Source organism: Rhincodon typus, chromosome 20 (genome assembly GCF_021869965.1).
Source record: "Rhincodon typus isolate 14 chromosome 20, sRhiTyp1.1, whole genome shotgun sequence".
Classification (NCBI taxonomy): Eukaryota; Metazoa; Chordata; class Chondrichthyes; order Orectolobiformes; family Rhincodontidae; genus Rhincodon; species Rhincodon typus.
This window is the reverse complement of record NC_063351.1, coordinates 7,593,561-7,614,804: the sequence shown is the minus strand read 5'-3', so window position 1 is coordinate 7,614,804 and position 21,244 is coordinate 7,593,561. Positions and strand designations below refer to the sequence as shown.

Sequence of the window (21,244 nt, the reverse complement as noted above, 5' to 3'; positions counted from 1 at the left end):
TTGGCCTGCTGTGTTCATTCAGCTCTACACCTTGTTATCTCATGTTCTCCCAGTGTCCTAGATGCCAGTTTGTCCCTCAATGAACATCTTTTAAAAAAAATACACACAGATCTCCGGTCTTGTATTTATTTCTGTTTTGTTTGTGGGGTCTTGCTGTACACACACTGACTGTGGCATGATCTTACATAGAAGCAGTAATTGCTGTTGAAATGTGCTATGAGACAAGCTGAGGATATGACAGTATGCCAAAGTAGTGCAAGTTCTTCATTTGCCAATTAAACGTTTCCGTTTTCGTAACTTTTGAGATGGAGCAAGTCATTGTTGGCAGGCATGAAGGGAAATTTTTCTTCATTGCTCCCACCTCCTGCATAAGCTGTTGTTTCCTAAAGTTGATCAATGGGCAGATTGAAGCCATTGTTATAGCCCCAGCTACAAACTCAGGGACTTCAATTGCCACTAGCACAGGTTGAACCAGATTTGGTGTCTTACCTTCAGTAGAACCTCTAACTGCATATCCTTTCCATCACAAAGACCATCTATTGCCATTATCGTCAGCTGCCATTTTGAATCACTTGTTGTTTAACAAGCGTTCACATTATTAACTCCATAAACACCATCTCTTGACCCATGACCGTTGATGACATCTTTTAAAGCTAGAACTGACCATCGCTGTGGTCAGAGGCTAGGCTGAGAATTGTGGGACAAGTCAAGAAGTAAAACAAATAATGCTGTTTTGGGATATGTTTCAATGTTATTGTCTACAAAGACAATTTGTTATCTCTGATGTGGATATGCTGGGATTGGACTGGGTTGGACAAGGTCAGAAGTCACACAACACCAGGTTATAGCCCAACAGGTTTATTAGAGATCACGAGCTTTCGGAGCGCTGCTCCTTCGTCAGGTATTTCTTATCTCAGCAGTGTGCAGGTGTTTTGTCCAAAAATACTTTGTTCTATAAAATAATCTTTTATTTGGAGAAGTTAAATATGGAATATGGACAGAACCAAACCTTGAATGCTTATCTATGATGGACAAGCCCCAGCGCTGGACTCGATGCAGGAATTGTCACCATGGCAACTGATTTTGTTTCTCCAAATTAAAACTTGCATATTCCTTTTGGTCTACGTTTTAATGAAGCTGGGTTTTACTTATAACATGACTGTTAAGATTTAAACAGTGGTTCAATACTACGTTAAGGCTTAGACTGGAGACTGACATAATCACTGCTATCAGCAGGGTGAAGTAGCCTGTCATAACTATATGTGTTCCAGCAGTTCACTGCTGTACACCTTCATTCACCACATTGCAGGGGTATCTGATGAGCTCTAGAACCAACAAAACTTCATTGAAAAATATAAACACAGAAGATAGGAGCAGGAGGAGGCCATTCAGCCCTTCGAGCCTGCTCCACCATTCTTCACGATCATGGCTGATTATCCAATTCAATAGCCTAATCCTGCTTTTTCCCCATAACCTTTGATCCCATTTGCCCCAAGTGCTATATCTAGTCACCTCTTGAATACATTCAATGTTTTGGCATCAACTACTTCCTGTGGTAATGAATTCCACAGGCTCACCACTGTTTGGGTGAAGAAATGTCTCCTCATCTCTGTCCTGAATCGTCTACCCTGAATCCACATACTATAACCCCTGGTTCTGGGCACACCCACGATCGAGAATATCCTCCCTGCATCTACCCTGTCCAGTCCTGTTAGAATTTTATAAGTCTCTATGAGCTCCTCCTTCATTTGTCTGAACTCCAGCAAAAATAATCCCAACCTAGTCAATCTCACCTCATATGTCAAATCCGTCATCCCCGGAATCCCTCGAGAGCAAGAGCATCCTTCCTCAGAAAAGGAGACCAAAACGGCACACAATATTCCAGGCGTGGTCTCACCAAGGCCCCGTACAACTGCAATGACACATCCCTGCTCCAGTACTCGCAACCTCTCGCAATGAAGGCCAACATACCATTTGCCTTCTTACTGCCTTCTGCACCTGCATGCTTACCTTCAGCGACTGGTGCAAAAGGACACCCAGGTCCCACTGCACACTCCCCTCTCCCACTGCACACTCCCCTCTCCCAATTTAGAGCCATTCAGGTAGTAATCTGTCTTCTTGTTTTTGGTTCCAAAGGGAATAACCTCACATTTATCCAAATTTTACTGCATCTGCCATTGATTTACCCACTCATCCAACCTGTCCAGATCATTTCCTGCAATACTCCAAAGGAAACAGTTCACTGAATGGTCTGGATCCATTCTCTGTTGTTGTCATATCGGTAGGAGCCAGGGTACAGGCAGAATTGACAACAATACATAAAATAACAAAACCCTAACAAAGCTTTTGAAGATTGTGTTGAGAGTGATTGGGCTTGATTCTGGAGTTAGAGATGACCAAACGTCCTCTTGAGTCAATTCTTGACGAGCATAACTTTCAGAATCCAGGAGAAGGTTTATAGGCTCACGTCAAGTTTCATATGAATTTGAGAAATTCAAAAACACCTCTGAACCCCCTCCCCCCAAAGAAAATTGCCCATTCTGGAAGTCTTAAATTAAAAAGGGAAAATGCTGGCACGCCCAAGATTTTAGAATGTAAAGCTTGAAAACTATAGTGAACATAACGGCTCTATGATGCTTCCTGAGACCCTTCAATACATTGTGTCAATGGCTCTTGGTTACAGCTGCTGTGTCAAAATCTGAAAGGAAAATCCAATCATTTTCCATGAATGGGTGGAAATTGGAATGAGTCCAACAGGGCATTTGTACTTTACCATTGAAGCCATTGTTATAGCCCTAGCTACAAGTTCAGGTTTAACCCAACCTGGTGTCTTACCTTCAGTAGAGCCTCTGATTACATATCCTTTCCATCACAAAGACCAGCTATTTCTGTTATCATCTGCTGCCATTTTGAATCACTTGGGATTAGAGATGGACCTTCTAATTTTTCACCAAACCCATGTCCTTAGGAAAGGAGTTTCGCAGAGTCTGTGTGTTCTTCAGATTTTCTGTACCTGTGTGCTTGTGAGCCCATTATCCCTTTGCCTATATTTATTTATTAGAGAGAGCTATTTTTGCATTGCCAGAGTCAGTGGTGCTGAAAAGCCCAGCCTGGCACAAAGATCTATTGTAGGGTCCACAGGAATGTATCACTATTTGTCCCTGGGCACAGACCACCAGAAATGGTTTTGAAAATTACTTTTCTAATTGATTGCAATGGATCTGCTCTGCTTAACAGGTCTCCATAGCAGGACAGCCATCGGGTGTAGAAGCTGCCAGAGGTCGTATCAGAGTAAGTTTCTAACCTGCTTTTATAATCGGTAGCTGTTTACGGTAGTGCCAATGACAGGAGCTCTGGCACTTGCTGATGTAAGATCACTTGGAGTGAAGCAGAGCTAGATTATGTCCTGAACAAAACAAGTTGCTGGAAAAGCTCAGCAGCTCTGGCAGCATCCGAGAAGGGAAAAACAGAGCTAACGTTTCGGGTCCGGCGACCCTTCCTCAGAACATAGATTATGTCCTTTCGGTTTTAACCATAAACTCCAGGATCATTCAAAGAATGGGAGTGTTTGGCTGACAGATGGCAACACATTGAAAACAGGCGCTTCGTATACTGAATTTTAAATAAAGTACATTTCTTAAGTTTGAATAAAATGTACAGAATGTATAGCACAGCTGCAGTCATTGGAGATTATTTGTTGCCTAGTGACATGGTGACATTTTCGTTCGTGAATTTGCTGATAGCTAACCTCATATGGACTTGAAATGGATTCTAAATTGAGGAGCTTCTAAACTGCAAATTATTTGAGACCAGAGTTTAGTTATCTGATAAAATGGTTGCGAAAACGAAGCACTTTCAGTGACAAGCCAGTCATTTGCACAAGAGCCAGCTGTGGAAACCCAAAAAAAACTGTAACCGGCTTTCCTGACAGGACTGCTAAATGTCAGGACCTGACATTTGGGAAAGTTCACAACTCGGGACCTAGTTTCAACCTTTTTTTTTTAAAAAGAAAACTCTGCTCTTATACAACCCATTCGGGAAAGTGCACTGTTTCTCAAGCCTCACTATTCCAGAGGTGGCTACGAAAGTTAAGGATTTAATCAAAACCTGCAAAGTTTCCAATTTACCTGTGTGTTGGGATCAGGTTAACAAAAAAAAGTGCTCGCCAGGTTCCTGCACTTAGCAGGAGCTCCTATTTACTGCAGATAAGTAAATGTCAATCATATATACATAGCTACGATCTATCAACGTATGGCTTCGCTAGTTAAATTCTAACCTTCGTTTAAAAACCCTGACACCCACAGACAGAGGCAAACAAAAAAAATGCTTTTTGTAAGTGGAGTGAACAAAAAACTGGGAGAAACAGTTCCATAGCACCAGGCACAGTTTCCCTTTGGCTTTCTAGGGCTTTCTGATCTTCACCCTCCTTTTCCAGGTTCTTTCACTTTTGTGCAGGATGCATAGGTTGATTGGTATCCTAACTACAAAATCTCTTAGTTACTGTTTGAAAGGCAACAACTCACAACAACCTATTGGAGAAACTAACTGGTCTTCAAGTTCCAGGTATTTTTACTGCAAGAGAGAGAGAGAGACATACACACAACCTACCCTTCCAGCTGTCCAAAAGTTTCTTCCTGTGCCATTCACACTCTGAAACTATTGGACAATCAGGAACCAATCAGTATTGTAATTAGATTGATGACCTTTGGTACCCATGATTGGTTTGTGGAATTGTGACCAATCAGCTACTTGTTGCCAGCTAAATTTCACTGTCCATCCACAAACATCATCCCTCACCGTTTGAACAAAGCAGCTGTATAAACACTGCACACAATGAGTTCCAGCAACATGTTTTGAAAAGTGCGGCAATTCCTTCCACAGTCCTTTGGTTTAAACAGTCCTTTTTCCATTTTAGTTCACAATCAAAAATACAGAAAATGAAATGACATGGTCCTTACAGCTCCTTGTCACCTTTCAACACATGGAAAACGCACTCTTACCATATAACAGGCCACTGGCTACAGATGCAAGGTACTCTAACAACCAGTAGTATTCACCAATACAGATTAGGTAGGCACTTTGCCCTAGATGTGAGGTGCTAACAAGCAAAATTCCCATTCTCCCCTTAGAAAGGAAACATTTACTGAGCTTCTGGAGAAAGAGCAGGGTAAGTGGGGCTAATTAACTAGCTCATTCACAGGAAGCGTAGATCGTAGGGTTGTTATCTGAATAGGAATAACCGACAGAGCTATCAGGAGAGGGTGTAGGAAAATTGCTCTTTTGGGGAGTAGGAATAGACACAATGGGCCAAATGGCCTCCTGTAATGTAACCATTCTGTGATTCCATAATTACATTAGAATAAATCATGGAGGCTTGAAAGAGTCAATTAATTATCATTTTTTTATAGTATGTTGCAGCTTTAGGCATAAACCTAGATTGTACAATGAAATAAAATTTATTTTTTGGTGCACACAACAATTGATTATTTAATGTAAAGCAGTGAGTAATGGTTCTGAATCTACAGCATGTAATATTTCATTATGGACACTTATTGTATAGTAACTGGTCAATGTTTTACATTTAGGAGCTGCTCCCTCTGGTGATGATGTTCGATCTGCCTATTGCAGGCATTTTGCAGCCAATTCCGGACCCCAACTCGCCCACAATCCAGCACCTATCCCAAACCTATAACATCTCCATATCCTTCAAACAGAGGTCACGTATGTATGGTGCCACAGTCATTATTCGAGGGTCCCAAAGCAATGCTGCAGCAGTCAAGGTGAGAATTATAAAGATGCTGATTTTATCTGCAATGCAGTAGATTGTAAATACATCTAGGATTTAAAAGAAAACAACCTCCCTCATGAGCCAAGTCAAAACATTGACTGAACAATAGAATCTTACAGCACAGAAGGTGGTGACAGAAACCATTACCACTGAACTGGCTCTTTAAAAGAGCTATTCAGCTTATACCACTCCCCTACTTTTGCCTCATAGTTCTATAAATGTGTAATTTTGGAATCTTTCTCCAGTTTCCATTTGAAAGTCATTGTTAAATGTGTTTCCATTGCTTCAGGCAGTGCATTGCAGACCATGACGACTTGCTGTATTTAAAATGAAATGTCTCATGTCTTCCTAACTACCCTATGTCTTTGGCTAATGATCTTGTGTCTGTGTTCCCTGGTTATCCAGCCTTATTCCCACTGGAAGCAGTGCCTCCATAAAATTCCATATAACTCCTCTGTCCTGAGAAGAACAATCCCAGCTTCTTTTATTTCTTTATTGAACTGAAGTCTCTCATCATTGATGTATTCCTAATAGATCTCTGCTGCACCCTGTCCAAGTCTTTAATAACCTTATTACAGTATCATGTCCAGAACTGGACATAGTAGTCCAAGTGAGGTGAACCAATGATTAACAAAAGATTTGCTACTCATATTATTTACAGTCAGCTTGTGCTCTGGCCTTTACTGTGATTTATTTGCACTGCCCAAAGGAAAATTGATACAGAAAATGCCAAACATAAACAGATCACTGTTTGCATGTGCTGGTCTCCAAATAGTAAAGAAAAAAGTATATAGACATAAAGGAGCATAAAAACATTTACAAATGTGCTACTAGAACTGAGAGGTCACAGAGTGATAGAGCTGTACAGCATGGACACAGACCCGTTGGTCCAACTTGTCCAAAGCAAATGTAGGAAGGAATCTTAAGTAAACATTGTTAATCATTAGGGAAGGCATAGCAATAAATAATATTTTAAAGTATAACCAGCAGCAAATGAGAGGTTATAAAGAGCAAATGAACTAATTTACTGTCCTTGCTTATTCAGCTAGTTTTGCACAGTCACAAAAAATTGAGACAACTAATGTTTGGGATTTGCATATTTTAATATTACTTTCACCTCAATCATACAATTATATTGATTCAGTGAATTTTCTGCCACATTATATTCTCCATAAACTTGAAGATATCCAAAACTCTGCTGTCTGAGTCTTTTCTCGCAGCAAATTCTATTCCCCTACCATTCCTGAGGTTGTGCTGCAGCTCTATAAAACTCTGGTTAGACCACACTTGGAATATTGTGTTCGGTTCTGGTCACCTCATTAGAGGAAAGATGTGGAAACTTTAGAGAGGGTGCAGAGGAGATTTACCGGGATGCTGCCTGCACTGGAGGGCAGGTCTTATGCGGAAAGATTGAGGGAGCTAAGGCTTTTTTCATTGGAGCGTAGAAGGATGAAAGGTGACTTGATAGAGGTGTGCAAGATGATGAGAGGCATAGATAGAGTGGATAGTCAGAGACTTTTTCCCAAGGCAGAAATGACTATTACAAGGGGCATAATTTTAAGCTGATTGGAGGAAGACATGAGGGGAAATGTCAGAGGTAGGTTCTTCACACAGAGAGTGGTGGGCGTGTGGAATGCACTGCCGGCAGTGGCAGTGGTAGTGGAGTCAGATACTTTAGAGACTTTTAGGCGACTCTTGGATAGGCACATGGAGGATAGTAAAATGTAGGGTATGCAGGGTAGATTGATCTTAGTAGGATAATAGGCCAGCACAACATTATGGGCCGAAGGGCCTGTACAGTGCTGTACTGTTCTATGTTCTATGTTCTATGTTCTATGCCCTATGCCAACCAGATATCTGAAATTAATTTAGTCCCATTTGCCGACATTTGGCCCAGATCCGCCTCAACCCCTCTCATTCATAAACCCATCCAGATGCCTTTTAAACATTGTAATTGTATCAGCCTCCGCCACTTCCTCTGGCAACTCATTCCATACACGTACCACATTCTGTGTGGAAAAAGTTCCCCTTGGGTCTCTTTTAAATCTTACCCCCTCATCTGAAACCTATGCCCTCTAGTTGTGAATTTCCCTAATCTAGGGAAGAGACCTTTTCTTTTTACCCTATCCATGCCCCTCATGATTTTATAAATCTCTATTAGGTTACCCCTCAGCCTCCAGCGCTCTAGGGAAAATAGCCCCAGTCTATTCAGCCTCTCCCTATAACTCAAACTCTCCAACCCCAGCAACATCCTTGTAAATCTTTTCTGAACCCTTTCAAGTTTCACAACATGATGGAGGATGGAAGAAAATTGTGCTGTAAGACTGCTCCTTTTTTGAAGTTTTTCTCAGTGTTGGAGCTGATTTCCTCGATTTCTTGGAGCAGTAATTCCTGTTTTATAAGCTGTTGCACTCTTTTGGAACTTTGGTTAAAAAAAAATCAAAACAATGGGTGGTACTTTTTATATTTACCAAAAAAAATTGGACAGGGTGAGGCAGTTTTCTCCAGAAATGAACAGACTGCGAGGCAACCTAATGGAATTCCTTAAAATGACGAGGAAATTGGTTAGGATAGAAGTGAAGATGTTTGTACCTGTGTGAGGAGAGCAGAACCGGTGGCTGTAAATACAAGAGAGTCATCAATAAATCCAGCAGGGAATTCTGGAAAATACCCAAGTAGTTGCTGGAATGTGGGACTTGCTGCCATGGGGAATGGGTGAGGCAGAAATCATAAATACATTGAAGGGGAAGCTGCGTAAGAACATGGAAGGAATTGAAATCGAAAGGATTGGGTGAAATATGGTCATGGAAATCTTTGGTGAGGGTCACTTAATCCAAATGGCCTTTTTCTACACTATTAATTGTACAGTCACATGCAACAGGTCTGTCAACATCATTAAGGGGATGAGATCGGCTTGTGGGTGGAACCCTTTGTGCATCACATGTAAACTGCCTGTTCTAATTCCAGGAAGGGACTGCCATGCTGTTGGAACATCTTGCTGGTGGTCTGGGCAGCGCCATTCCTGTCAGCACCCAACTAGACATTGCACCTCAACACCATCTCTTCATGATGGGTCGCAACGGCAATAATATTAAGCACATAATGCAGCGAGCTGGAGCCCAGATCCACTTCCCTGACCCCAGCAGCCCCCAGAAGAAGTCCACAGTCTACCTCCAGGGCACCATCGAGTCTGTCTGTCTAGCTAGACAATACCTCATGGTATGCATTAATATTCTCATGCACCTTCTTTCATCAGATATTTACAGAATTGCTGATGATTAATTTTGCAAGAAACTTCTATTCACGTGATGAGGAAGCGATTTGTCAATTTGACCAAACAACGATTCAGTATTGGTTGGGATGCAGGATTGCCATAGTAAACATTGAAAACAAAGCTGTGTTTTTGTCAGAGTTGCACAAACGCGTAAATATAGATTACTTGTGTTGTAAAATCGGGCAATAGAATTGTGAAGTGCCAAATATTAATTGGTGTTACAATTCCAAGTTGTGAAGCTGTGTTTAATAAATCTAGTAATTTGTGGATTGTCACCAGATGACTTTGAGGAGATGGAGAGCTGGCCTTGTTACTCACTCCGGCCTGGATATGGTTCACTCTTAGAGGCCTCTGAAGTTGTTCAGCTTGGGTGGCATGGCAACAAGGAGGGGACAATAAATGCAGGTTTTCTTATGTCATTCACTTCTTTTTGTTTTCAGCAGCTTAAGAAGGATTCGCATTAATAAAAACATTGGTCCATTGTGGAAATGTAATAACTCAGGAATCATGACTGGAAAGAAACATCGCTTATTGTTGAACACCAAAATGGAGATAGTAGGAGCATATATAGGCTAGTCCCATTCCGGTACAGACAGTTCTGCAGGCCGCTGGTTCTACTTTACTGCAAGAATTGGATCATGATCACCTTCACAGAGACTGGCTTTGAATTCCAGGTTTATTAATTGAATTTAAATTCCACACGCCGCACAGCTGGACCTCTGAATTATTGCTACTATGGCACTCCTCTCCCCACCTTCCCATTAAAGGCACTGAATATTTCCAACTTGTTCTACACACATCTGGAGCAGGTGGGACTTGAACCCAGGTCCCCTAGCTCTGAGGTTGGGGCCACTGTGCCACAAACACTCTCGAGTCTGCTTTAAGGAACATTTTCTAATTACTCTGTTCAAAGATGTTATTACACACTTTGAGCAGGTGGGACGTGAACCCAGGTCTCCTGGCTGAGAGATAAGGACACTACCACTGTGCCACAAGAGCCCATAGGTCTGTTTTGTTTTATATTCAGAAATGCTAACACACAAACAGAACGGTTTCTTGCCCACCACCAAATCACAATGACTTTTTTTTATAGCTGTTAACTGCCACCAGTAAATCACCCGTACAGCCAATTGGATATTTACATGTAAACCATCAAAAACAAGGGAGGGGTAAGGAAAGTGGGAAGGGGCCTGGGGCTGCTTTTACTTTTTTTATAACACAACTGAATCTTTTTTTATTCCGTCACCAAATCAGTCATAGTTGGGTCAGCTGTATATTTACAAATTGACCTGTTCAACAGTGTTATTACACAGCTCTAGAACAGGTGGAACTTGAACCCAGGCCTCCACAACCCAGAGGTAGGGACATTACCACTGTGCCACAGGAGCCCTGTTGTGCCTACTTCATAAAGGGCTCAGGTGATGAGTTCCAGTTTGGAACCAGGGATTTTATACTCAACAAGTTCCTGGAGGATATTAATTAGTGATTTCCCATTTGCCATGTCGGGTTTATCACTGGTACACTAGATGGAACTCATGAAGCCAGAATTGCAGTATTTTTACGAATGTGTAGTAGCATTACAGGAATGAAATATTTCCCCTGCCTCAAATGAATGTAGAGTTTTATTTCTCTACACATTTAAGATGATACATATTTTTGTTCAAAACCTCATTACAACATTTTTCTAAATTTCCTGATTGAGCATGCTTGCCCTAAAAGGAACTGGATGATTAAAATTTGCTTTTCTGTGAATCCCTTTTATCGTACTTTTGAGGTTGAGTGAAGTTTATTGACCCAAAGGCTTTGTGTTATAATAAACTCAGTGGAAAATAATTTGTCAATTAAAATTGATGAGTTGGGAGGGTAATTTTCATCCTGCTTTAATTGTAGTTTGATTGTGTTGGAAGATCCATCTGATATACGATCATGTAAATTACAAGCAGAAATGTGCTATTTGGCCTCTTGAGACTACTTCACCATTCAATAAAAGTTGCTTGTGTTTTGAATTCCACATACCCATTTCTCTGATAACCTTTTGATTTCCCCTAACAAGAATCTCTCCGTCTACGCCAACTCTTCAAAGACCCTGCCTCCACTGCCTTCTGAAGCAGAATTCCAAAGTCGTACTGGGCCGAAGGGCCTGTACTGTGCTGTACTGTTCTAACCTTCCCAGCGAGAGACAAAAAAAAAATTTGAAACCTAAAAACAGTGCCCACAGTTCTGGACTCATCCACAAGAGGAAATAGAGTCATAGAGGTCAATGAAATGGAAGCAGGCCCTTCAGCCCAACTTGCCCATGCTGCCCAGTTTTCACAATTTAAAACCACTCCTATTTGCCGGCATGTGGTCAATATCCCTCCATACCTATCCCATCCATGTACCTGTCTAAATGTTTCTTAAATGACAAGATTGTACTCGCCTGTACCACTACCTCTGTTAGCCCGTTCCAGACGCGCACCAATGTTGTGTGGAAAAATTTGCCCCATGGACCCTTTTGTATCTCTCCCTTCTCACCTTAAACCTATCCCCTCTAGTTTTAGACTCCTGTACCATGGGGGAATGTTGTTGATTATCTACCTTATCTATGCCTGTCATGATTTTACACACCTCTATAAGGTCACCCCTCTGTCTCCTACATTCCAGTGAAAAAAGTCCCGACCTATCCAGCCTTTCCTTATAACTGAAACCTTCCAAACCAGGCAGCATCTTAATAAATCTTTTCAATGTTGTTTCTAATTTAAGAATATCCCTTCTATAGTAGGGAAACAAGAACTCCACACAGCACTCCAAATGTGGCCTCACCAACATTTTGTATAGCTACAACAAGACATCCTGTCGGTCAGAGCATTGAGTGTAAGCGATGAAAGCTAGCACACTGAAAGCCTTCTTCACAACCGTGTTTACCTGTGACTCAATTTTCAAGGAGCTATGAACCTGTAGCCCTAGATCTCTTTGTTCTATAACACTTCCAAGGGCCGTACCATTGACTGTGTAAGCCTGCCCTGGTTTGACCCACCAAAATGCAACACCTTGCATTTATCTAAATTAAACTCCATCTGCTATTCCTCAGTCCACTGGATCAGCTGATCAAGATCTCGCTGTATTCCCTGATAACCTTCTTCACTGTCCACTATACCATCCATCTTGGTGTCAGTGGTAAACTTAGTATGCATATCTCCTAAATTCTCATCCAGATCATTTGTCTAAGTGATATATAACAGTGGACCCAGCATCAATCCCTGTGGCACACTGCTGTTCACAGGCCTCCAGTTTGAAAAACAACCCTCTACCACCACAGAGATAGTAGGAACTGCCATTGCTGGAGAATCTGAGATAACAAGGTGTAGAACTGGATGAACACAACAGGCCAAGCAGCATCAGAGGAGCAGGAAGGCTGACGTTTCGGGTCTGGACCCTTCTTCAGAAATGGGGGCGGGGAAGGGGATTCTGAAATAAATGGAGAGAGAGGGGGAGGTGGATGGAAGATGGATAGAGGAGCAAATAGGTGGAGAGGAGACGGACAGATCATGGAGGCAGGGATGGAGCCAGTAAAGGTGGGTGTAGGTGGGGAGTTAGGATGGGGGTTGGTCAGTCCAGGGAAGACTGACAGGTCAAGGAGGCAAGGATGAGGCTGGTAGTTAGGAGGTGGGGGTGAGGGTTGAGGTGGGAGGAGTGGATAGATGGGAGAAAGGATGGACAGGTTAGGGAGGCAGGGACGAGCTGGGCTGGTTTTGGGATGCAGTCGGGGATGGGGAGATTTTGAAGCTTGGGAAGTCCACATTGATACCATTGGGCTGCAGGGTTCCCAAGTGAAATATGAGGTCCTGTTCCTGCAACCTTCGGATGGCATCATTGTGGCACTGGAGGAGGCCCAGGATGAACGTCATCCAAGGAGTGGGAGGGGGAGTTGAAGTGATTCGCGACTGGGAGGTGCAGTCATTTGTCGCGAACGGAGCATAGGTGTTCCACAAAGCGGTCTCCAAGCCTCCGCTTGGTTTCCCTGATGTAGAGGAGGCCACGTTGGGAACAGCAGATACAATAGACCAAATTAGCGGATGTGCAGGTGAACATCTGTTTGATGTGGAAGGTTTTCTTGGGGCCTGGGATGGGGGTGAGGGGGCAGGTGTAGCACTTCCTGCGGTTGCAGGGAAAAGTGCCGGGGGTGGTGGGGCTGGTGGGGAGTGTGGAGCAGACAAGGGAGTCACGGAGAGAGTGGTCCCTCCGGAAAGCAGATAAGGGTGGGGAGGGAAAAATGTCTTTGGTGGTGGGGTCGGATTGCAGGTGGCGGAAGTGCTGGAGGATGATGTGTTGGATCCAGAGGTTGGTGGGGTGGTACATGAGGATGAGGGGGATTCTGTTTTGGTTGTTATTGCGGATAGGGGGTGTGAGGGATGAGTTGCAGGAAACGCAAGAGATGCGGTTGAGGGCGTTTTCGACCTCTGTGGAGGGGAAGTTGTGGTCCTTGAAAAACGAGGACATCTGGGATGTCCGGGAGTGGAATGCCTCATCTCAGGAGCAGATGCAGTGGAGGTGAAGGAATTGGGAATAGGGGATGGCATTTTTGCAGGAAGGTGGGTGAGAGGAGGTGTATTCTCGGCGTACTCTACCACAACCCTCTGTCTTCTACCTTCAATCCAATTTTGTGCCCATTTGGCTAGCTCTCCCTGAATCCTGTGAGAGTTAACCTTATTCAACAACCCAGCAAGTGGAACCTTGTCAAAGGCCTTGCTAAAGTCCATGAGGACGATGGTCTACCACACTGCCCTCATCTACCTTCTTGGTCACCCCTTCAAAAAAACTTATTCATGAAATTCATGAAATACTATTTCCCGTGCACAAAGCCATGCTGACTATCCCAAATTAGCCCTTGCTTCTCCAAATGCCTGTAGATCCTTTCTGTCAGAATCTTCTCTAACAGCTTACCCACCACAGAAGTTAGGCTTACTGGTCTGTAATTCCCAGGCCTTCCCCTGCAGCCTTTCCTAAATAATAGGGCAACACTAACCACTCTCAAATCTTCGGGCACTTCGTCCGTGGCTGTTGATTATACGAATATCTCCGCTAGGGGTCCCATAATTTCCTCCCTAGCCTCCCATAAAGTCCTGGGATATACTTCTTCAGGCCCCGGGGATTTATTTACCTTAATTCATTTTAAGACTTCCAGCAACCCCCCCATCTGTAATGTGGACTCTCATCAAGACATCAGTATTTATTTCCCCATGTTCCCTAGCATCCATGCCTTTCTTGAAGGTAAATATTGACAAGAAATATTCACTTAGGGTCTCACCCATCTCTTGTGGCTCTGCACATAGATGATCTTGTTGATTTTTGAGAGGCCCTGTTCATTCCCTAGTTACTCTTTTGCCCTTTGTGTACTTGTAGAATCCCTTTGGATTCTCCTTTACCTTATCTGCAAAGTCATCTCCTGCCCCTTTTTGCCCTCCTGATTTCTCTCAAGTGTACTCCGACATCCTCTATACTCCTCAGGGAATTCACTTGATCCCAGCTGCCTGTACATGTCAGGTGCCTACTAGTTTTGACCAGGGCCTCAATAACTGTAGTCATCCAGGGTTCCCTACTCCTGCCAGCCTTACCCTTCACTCTAACAAGAACATGCTAGCCCTGAACCATCATTAACTCACTTTTGAAAGCCTCCCACTTACTAGACATCCATTTGCCCCTAAACAGCCTCCCCCCGTCAACTTTTGTAAGTCCCTGTCTAAGACCGTCAAAATTGGCCTTGCCCCAATTTAGAACTTTGTGGACCAGACCTATCCTCTTCCGTAGCTATTTTAAAACTAACAGAATTATGGTCACTGGTTCCAAAGTGCTCCCTCACTTCCACTTGCCCTGTGTTATTTCCCAAGAGGACATCAAGTTTTGCCCCTTCTCTAGTAGGGCCACGTACATACTGCGTGAGAAATTCTTCCTGAACACACTTAACAATTTCTCTTCATCCAAGCCCTTAACATTATGGCAGTCCCAATTGATGTTAGGAAAGTTAAAATCCCTTGCTATTACAACCCTATTATTCTTGCAGCTATCTGCAATCTCCTTACGTATTTTCTCCTCAATCTCCCACTGACTATTAGGGGGTCTATAATACAATACTATCAAAGTGATTTCCCCTTTTTTATTTCTCAGTTCCACCCATGTAGACGCAGTGAATGTACATTCAAGAATGTCTTCTGTCAGCACTGGCATGATGTTCTCCCTAATCAAAAACGTAACTCCCTCTCTTTTGCCTCCCCTTCTATTCTTCCTATAACATTTGTATCCTGCAAATGTCTGCCACTGTCTGTCTCTGTTGGTCTATCCCTGGCCTCGTTTGCCACTGCACATTAGCTTTCATGCCCATACAGTTGCCCTTATTTAAGTTTAAAATGTTAGCTCGAGACCCACTGTTCTCCTTTTAATCTTATATTTAGTTATAGTCCTATTGTGGTCACTGCTGCCTGGGGTTGTGGGGAGGGGGTTGCCTTTGCTCCAATATCATTAATTAATCCCATATCCTTACCAAGTCTAATATAATTTGCTTCCTTGTTGATTCCAGGATATGGTACTCTAAGAAACTATCTTTAAAGCATTCAGCAACCATTGCCTATCTGATTTTTACATAATCAGTAGTCACAAGCTTTCGGAGCACCGCTCCTTCTTCAACACTCCGAAAGCATGTGTTTTCAAACAAACCTGTTGGACTATAACCTGGTATCATGTGACTTCCGACCTTGTCCAGCCCAGTCCAATGCCGGCACCTCCACATCCTGATTTTTACATGTAAATTAAAGATGATTGTGAATATCTTTATCACGAACACCCAATATTTCTTCTTCTATATTTTGCCCCACTTGTGGTTACTGTTGGGAGGCCTGAGGTCCCCTGTACTCGTGACTACTTTCCCCTATTTTACATCCTGATCTCCTGAAAATAGGTCAGCTCTAACTATTGCATCAATATCATCCTTGATTAACGTTGCAGTGCCCTCCACTTTTACCTAATAAACATATACAATCACTAAAAGCTACTGTTCTGGGCTCTGCACCTCAGAAAAACTATGTTGGACACGACACAACAACAACCTGCATGTTTATATAGCACCTTTAACAGAATAGAATGTTCCAGGCTGCTTCCAGGAATGTTATAAAGCAAAATTCGACACCGAGTTACATAAAGCAGTATTGGGGCAGATGGTCAAATGATTACTCAAAGACTTAGGTTTTTAAGGAGCAGCTTAAAGAAGTATAGCAAGGTGGGGCAGCACAGTGACTCAGTGGTTAGCGTTGCTGCCTCACAGCACCAGGGACCCAGATTCGATCCCACCCTCGGGTGACTGTCTGTGTGGAGTTTGCACATTCTCCCTGTGTCTGTGTGGGTTTCCTCCGGGTGCTCCGGTTTCCTCCCACAGTCCAAAGATGTGCAGGCTAGGTGGATTGGCCATGCTAAATTGCCTGCAGTGTTCAGGGATGTGTAGATTAGGGGGATGGGTCTGGGTGAGATGCTCTGAGGTTCGGAGTGGACTAGTTGGGCCGATGGGCCTGTTTCCACACTGCAGGGATTCTATGATTCTGTGAAAGACTGTAAGGATTCTATAAGGTCTAGGGAAGATGAACAGCACTGAGAAAATGAAGCGATTTCAAAAGAAGCATGAGGTTTTTCAAATCAATGTGTTACTTGATCTGGAGCCAGGGTAGGTCAGGAAGCAGGAGGGGGTAATGCCTGAGGAGCGCTTTGTGTGAGTAAAAACGTGGATGACAGAGTTTTGGATGGGCTCAGGTTTATAGGGGCCAGCTGGCAGAGAGTCGAAAAAAGTCAAGTCCGGAGAGATGAATGAAAGTTTCAGCAGTAGATGAGCTGAGCTGGGGTGATGTTGGACAGAATTTAGTGTTTTACAGAATTTAAAAAAAAGGTTTTCTTATTGATGGCACAAGTGGAAGGTTGCTGGTTCATCTTACAAACAAATGCAAACAGACTCACGTTGTCATCAGGGAGAGAGATGGTGCCAGTCACTAAGGAATAGAGTTTGGGTTGAGGAATGAGTTTCCCAAGAATGAACTGGAGGAAGTTTCCCCTTATCCATTACTGAATGTTGGACAAGCAAATCTAGCCATTGAGAAATGGTGGAGGGCTTCAGCAGGATGGCAATTAGCTAGAACTGGGTGTTATCAGTGTACATGTGCTGTTTTCAGTTGATGGATAATCCTCCCAAGGTCTCTGCATACCTCTAGTACCAGCACCTTGACCACTTCTCTTTTCCTGATTGGTGACTGTACTACCAAAGGCTCCACGCTCTGAAATGCCATCTAAATAATTTCCCATTGCTCCTTGTCTTTCCTCATTAAGACCAGTCCTTCCAACCAATCTCTTTAATTAAGCTTTTGATCAGTTGCCCTCACATCTATTGCAAGGCTCGATGTCAAATCTGGTTTGGTGATACTCCTGTGAGTGCCTTGGAATTTTTTTGTTGTACATTAGAGGCACTATATAAATGCAAGTTGTTGTAGTTCTAAATTGACAGTTCCTTCTGAACTAGTCAACCAAGGCCATGCTTTAAGCAACAAGCAATGAAGACTATCCTCATGTAAGAGTGTATCCATATTTGAAATGTAACTCTGATTCAGTCTGTTCCTTTCTATGAAGGTGGCAATGGTTTTGCATAATGCAGATGAGTGTTTGATGCAGTACCTGTCAATGTAACATTTTGCTAACGCTGTGTTCCAGGGTTGTCTCCCTCTTGTGTTGATGTTTGATATGAAGGAGGAGATTGAGGTTGAACCACAGCAGATCACTCAATTGATGGAGCAGCTGGATGTCTTCATTAGCATCAAGCCAAAGCCCAAACAGCCCAGCAAGGTACGGAATACAGATGAACTGCTTGCTTTACCACGTTCATGTTTGTTTCACTGATCTGATTGTAAAAGAGTCAAATAACGACACATAAGAGGAAGGAAGAACATTGAGAGCAAAGGTTGAAGTGAATCGGAGAACCCAGAAAGCAGAGCACCGCATTCAGCCCGTTGACAGGGTTTCCAGCAATCAGTGAGGTTTCCACAACTCTTTCTGACTTCACCTTTCATTGGCTGAATTCTCATTTTAATGTTTTGCTCCCTTGATTCAAACTGTACAGAAATAATTTATTTCCAACCGCTCTGTCAAATTGTTTAATTAACTTAATCGTGCCCAAAGGTCACCTGTTGTCTCTGTACTCAAGGGGATATGAGGCTCGTCAATTTAACCTGGTCTCATAATATTCTGATAACTTTGTGCTGCACTCCTTTCAAGGCCAAATGTATTATTCCCCAAGAGATTGGAACAAGTGGCCTAAACACACTCCAGGATCGTGGGAAGTGTTTAAAATACAGTTCTATTTCTAACTGCTCCTGGAGTTGGTGTTATCACTGCCCACACTTTGGTGCCTGAGTTTCAATGAGCATATTCCTGCCTCATCTCTAAAATTCACACCATTTCCGTGGAGATAAAGGGTTTATTTTAAATCCAGGCTGTGAGACATTGTGATGTGTTGGTTGGGATACAAGCGGAGAGTGAAAAGGGTTCAGCCTTTTATCTTCATCAGCATTTGACCAGTGGGTAACCGTGGTCAGGTTATTTCAGAATACATTGCAACACTGTCAGAGAACAGTGTTGAGGTCTGAAAGGGTTAAAACTGAGGAGAGCATGAAGCACCAATATGATAATGTCATATGGACTGTGACAAGGGAACTGCTTTGAATCTCGAATGTGTTAAGACCTAATGTCGAGATTCCTTCAAAGTCTTAATAACAATGTCTGACCTATTGGTGCAACTTGTACCAAGTTATCATGGAATAAACAACATTTTGTTTAAGACAAGAGTCTGTTCTCATTAAACTGCCAAGTGGTTTTCCTCTACCAGACCAGACCACTGTACATCCTAAACATATGCAAGCTTGTAAATATTCTTTTCATAAATATGGGGATAATTAATTTTATCTGTTATCAATAATTGAGTTCAGGATTCAAAACCCATCCAAATTTCCCCATTGCCCTGGTGCCAAGTGTCACCTTTCACCTCAAGGTGGCTGCACCTTGGAAACTTGCTCTGGAACGTGTGGAGTAATCGGCAGCTTCAGTTGTGTTTCAGATCGCCTCCTAATTCCCGCAACATGGTTCACCAGTCTGGGCTGAAACGTGTGAACTTGTGTCCAATGATCTGTGAATCCATGGGCTATATAACTGTAGTGATTGGAACCAGGGCCAGGGTGGATCTCATTGACTGAGATCCTTGATTGGGGTCATTAACCTGGGCCAATCAGGGAGCCCTGGCTGACAGAAATAAACTGGAGATTCAGAAGATCTCCTCAGTCCAGGGACTGGCTTTGAGCTGGCTGGTCAGGACTAATGTAACTAAACGGTGATGAGATACCGGCCCCTGTGTTATTATTTCAACATGTGGTTATTTTAAGTTAACTGGGCTTATATGCGTGGACACTTAAAATCCAAAGTGCTGTTTTGAGATGATGTAAATTTTTATTAATGATACCTATCTCTCTTTTGCTAGTCAGTGATTGTGAAAAGTGTGGAAAGGAATGCAGCAAATATGTATGAAGCAAGGAAGTGTCTACTGGGTTTGGAAAACAGTGGTGTTACAATGACAACGAGTGCACCCTCAGCACATACATGTCCCATAGGACTATCCTGTCATGGACTTGACATCCTTGCTTCAGCTGGACTTGGCCTTGCTGGATTAGGTATGCAGGTATTTGTATGCACTTTACAGGACTATTGTCACATGGGCACTGTTACCTTACTAAGTTCATAGCTTTTATTAATGACACCTTTTCTAGATTCTTGAAATTGGTGTGTTTTACATAATATTGAACGCCATTTGTAAATAATGCATGGAAGCACAGATTCGCAACACAGGAGGCCATTCAGCCCAGCTTCCAGATCAGACTATCTCTCAACATTCTATCAAGTTTTATTACAAATAGAATTAAAAACGATGGCACCAATGATGATATGAGTCTGAAGGAGGTCAGAGACTGACCGAGGAAGTGACAATCCTGGTTGGTATTCATCCTAGGGTACTGAGGGTGACAAGAGAGTGGATTTGTAAGGTGCCACTAGGTTGAAAATGAGTTCATGAGGAAACCACTTTCATAGCAACCTGAGTAAAATGGATATGGATGAAGTCTTCGTTTCAGATTGAAATAAGGAATGCATTATCAAAACTATACTTGAGGACTTGATGTTTGGTCTAATAAAAAGCAGCAGATTTGAATGTTATCTAGCCTCCTTGATATTGAGGCAACGGAATCCACTGTTGTGATCCCCCCAGAGTGTCCTCCTCTCTACTGTGGAATTCTGTATGCACCCTGAAAGCTTTCAGGAGATTGCTACATGACAATATTTTGCATAAGCTGTGCTTACAATGCACACTGTTTTTGTTAGACTACAGCCAGTGCTGGTCACTTGGACATTGACTGGAAAAATCTCAACTTGAAGGAAGCCCACTGTGTGAGGAAGTTATTTGGAGCCTGAAGAAAATTATAAAGGCTATCAGGAAAATAGTAGTTTCGCTAATAATTTATGTGGAGTTGTTTTGACTCGGCTGCCAAACCATTGCCTGGAGAATGGTGGGATTTGTCTTTTTGCCTGCTGCTTGGCTGTGCTTCACACCCCATGTGCTCCACGTGCTCTATCTTTGCTGTTTGGCTTCACATTATCGTTCTCTGTCTCCCTTTTTTATTCTCATTTATCCCACCTTGCTGTCGTCCGTGGCATGTGCCTATGCACCGTATTCAAGCATTAGCTTTTCTTTGCATTTCTCCCTTTAACATGTTCTTCCTGACGCGCACACTATCTTGGTCACTCGCTCCCGCACTCACTCCAATACACACACACATTGTAACTTGCAAGCACTTTAACAGGCATACTGTCTCCAATACACATTCTAACACACGCACACACAGACATCACTCGCCCCCACCGTGTGTACACACACTCAGACACACACACTCACACTCTGACACACACACACACACTCACACTCTGACACACACACACTCACACTCTGACACACACACACACTCTGACACACACACACTCACACTCTGACATACACACACTGACACACACACACTCAGACACACACACACACACTCAGACACTCTCACACTCAGACACTCTCACACTCAGACACTCTC

The 21,244-nt window shown here is 42.9% G+C and overlaps 1 protein-coding gene across 1 annotated transcript in view; it reads left to right on the top strand.

Annotated features, from left to right (window-relative positions):
• Positions 1-21,244, top strand: part of bicc1b (BicC family RNA binding protein 1b) — a 90,732-nt gene that overhangs the window by 11,858 nt on the left and 57,630 nt on the right. The window contains exons 3-7 of the mRNA XM_048609158.1: positions 3,238-3,291; positions 5,586-5,780; positions 8,756-9,007; positions 17,781-17,912; positions 19,597-19,794. Coding sequence (XP_048465115.1) covers positions 3,238-3,291; positions 5,586-5,780; positions 8,756-9,007; positions 17,781-17,912; positions 19,597-19,794 — 831 coding nt within the window. The remainder of the gene's footprint in view (positions 1-3,237; positions 3,292-5,585; positions 5,781-8,755; positions 9,008-17,780; positions 17,913-19,596; positions 19,795-21,244) is intronic.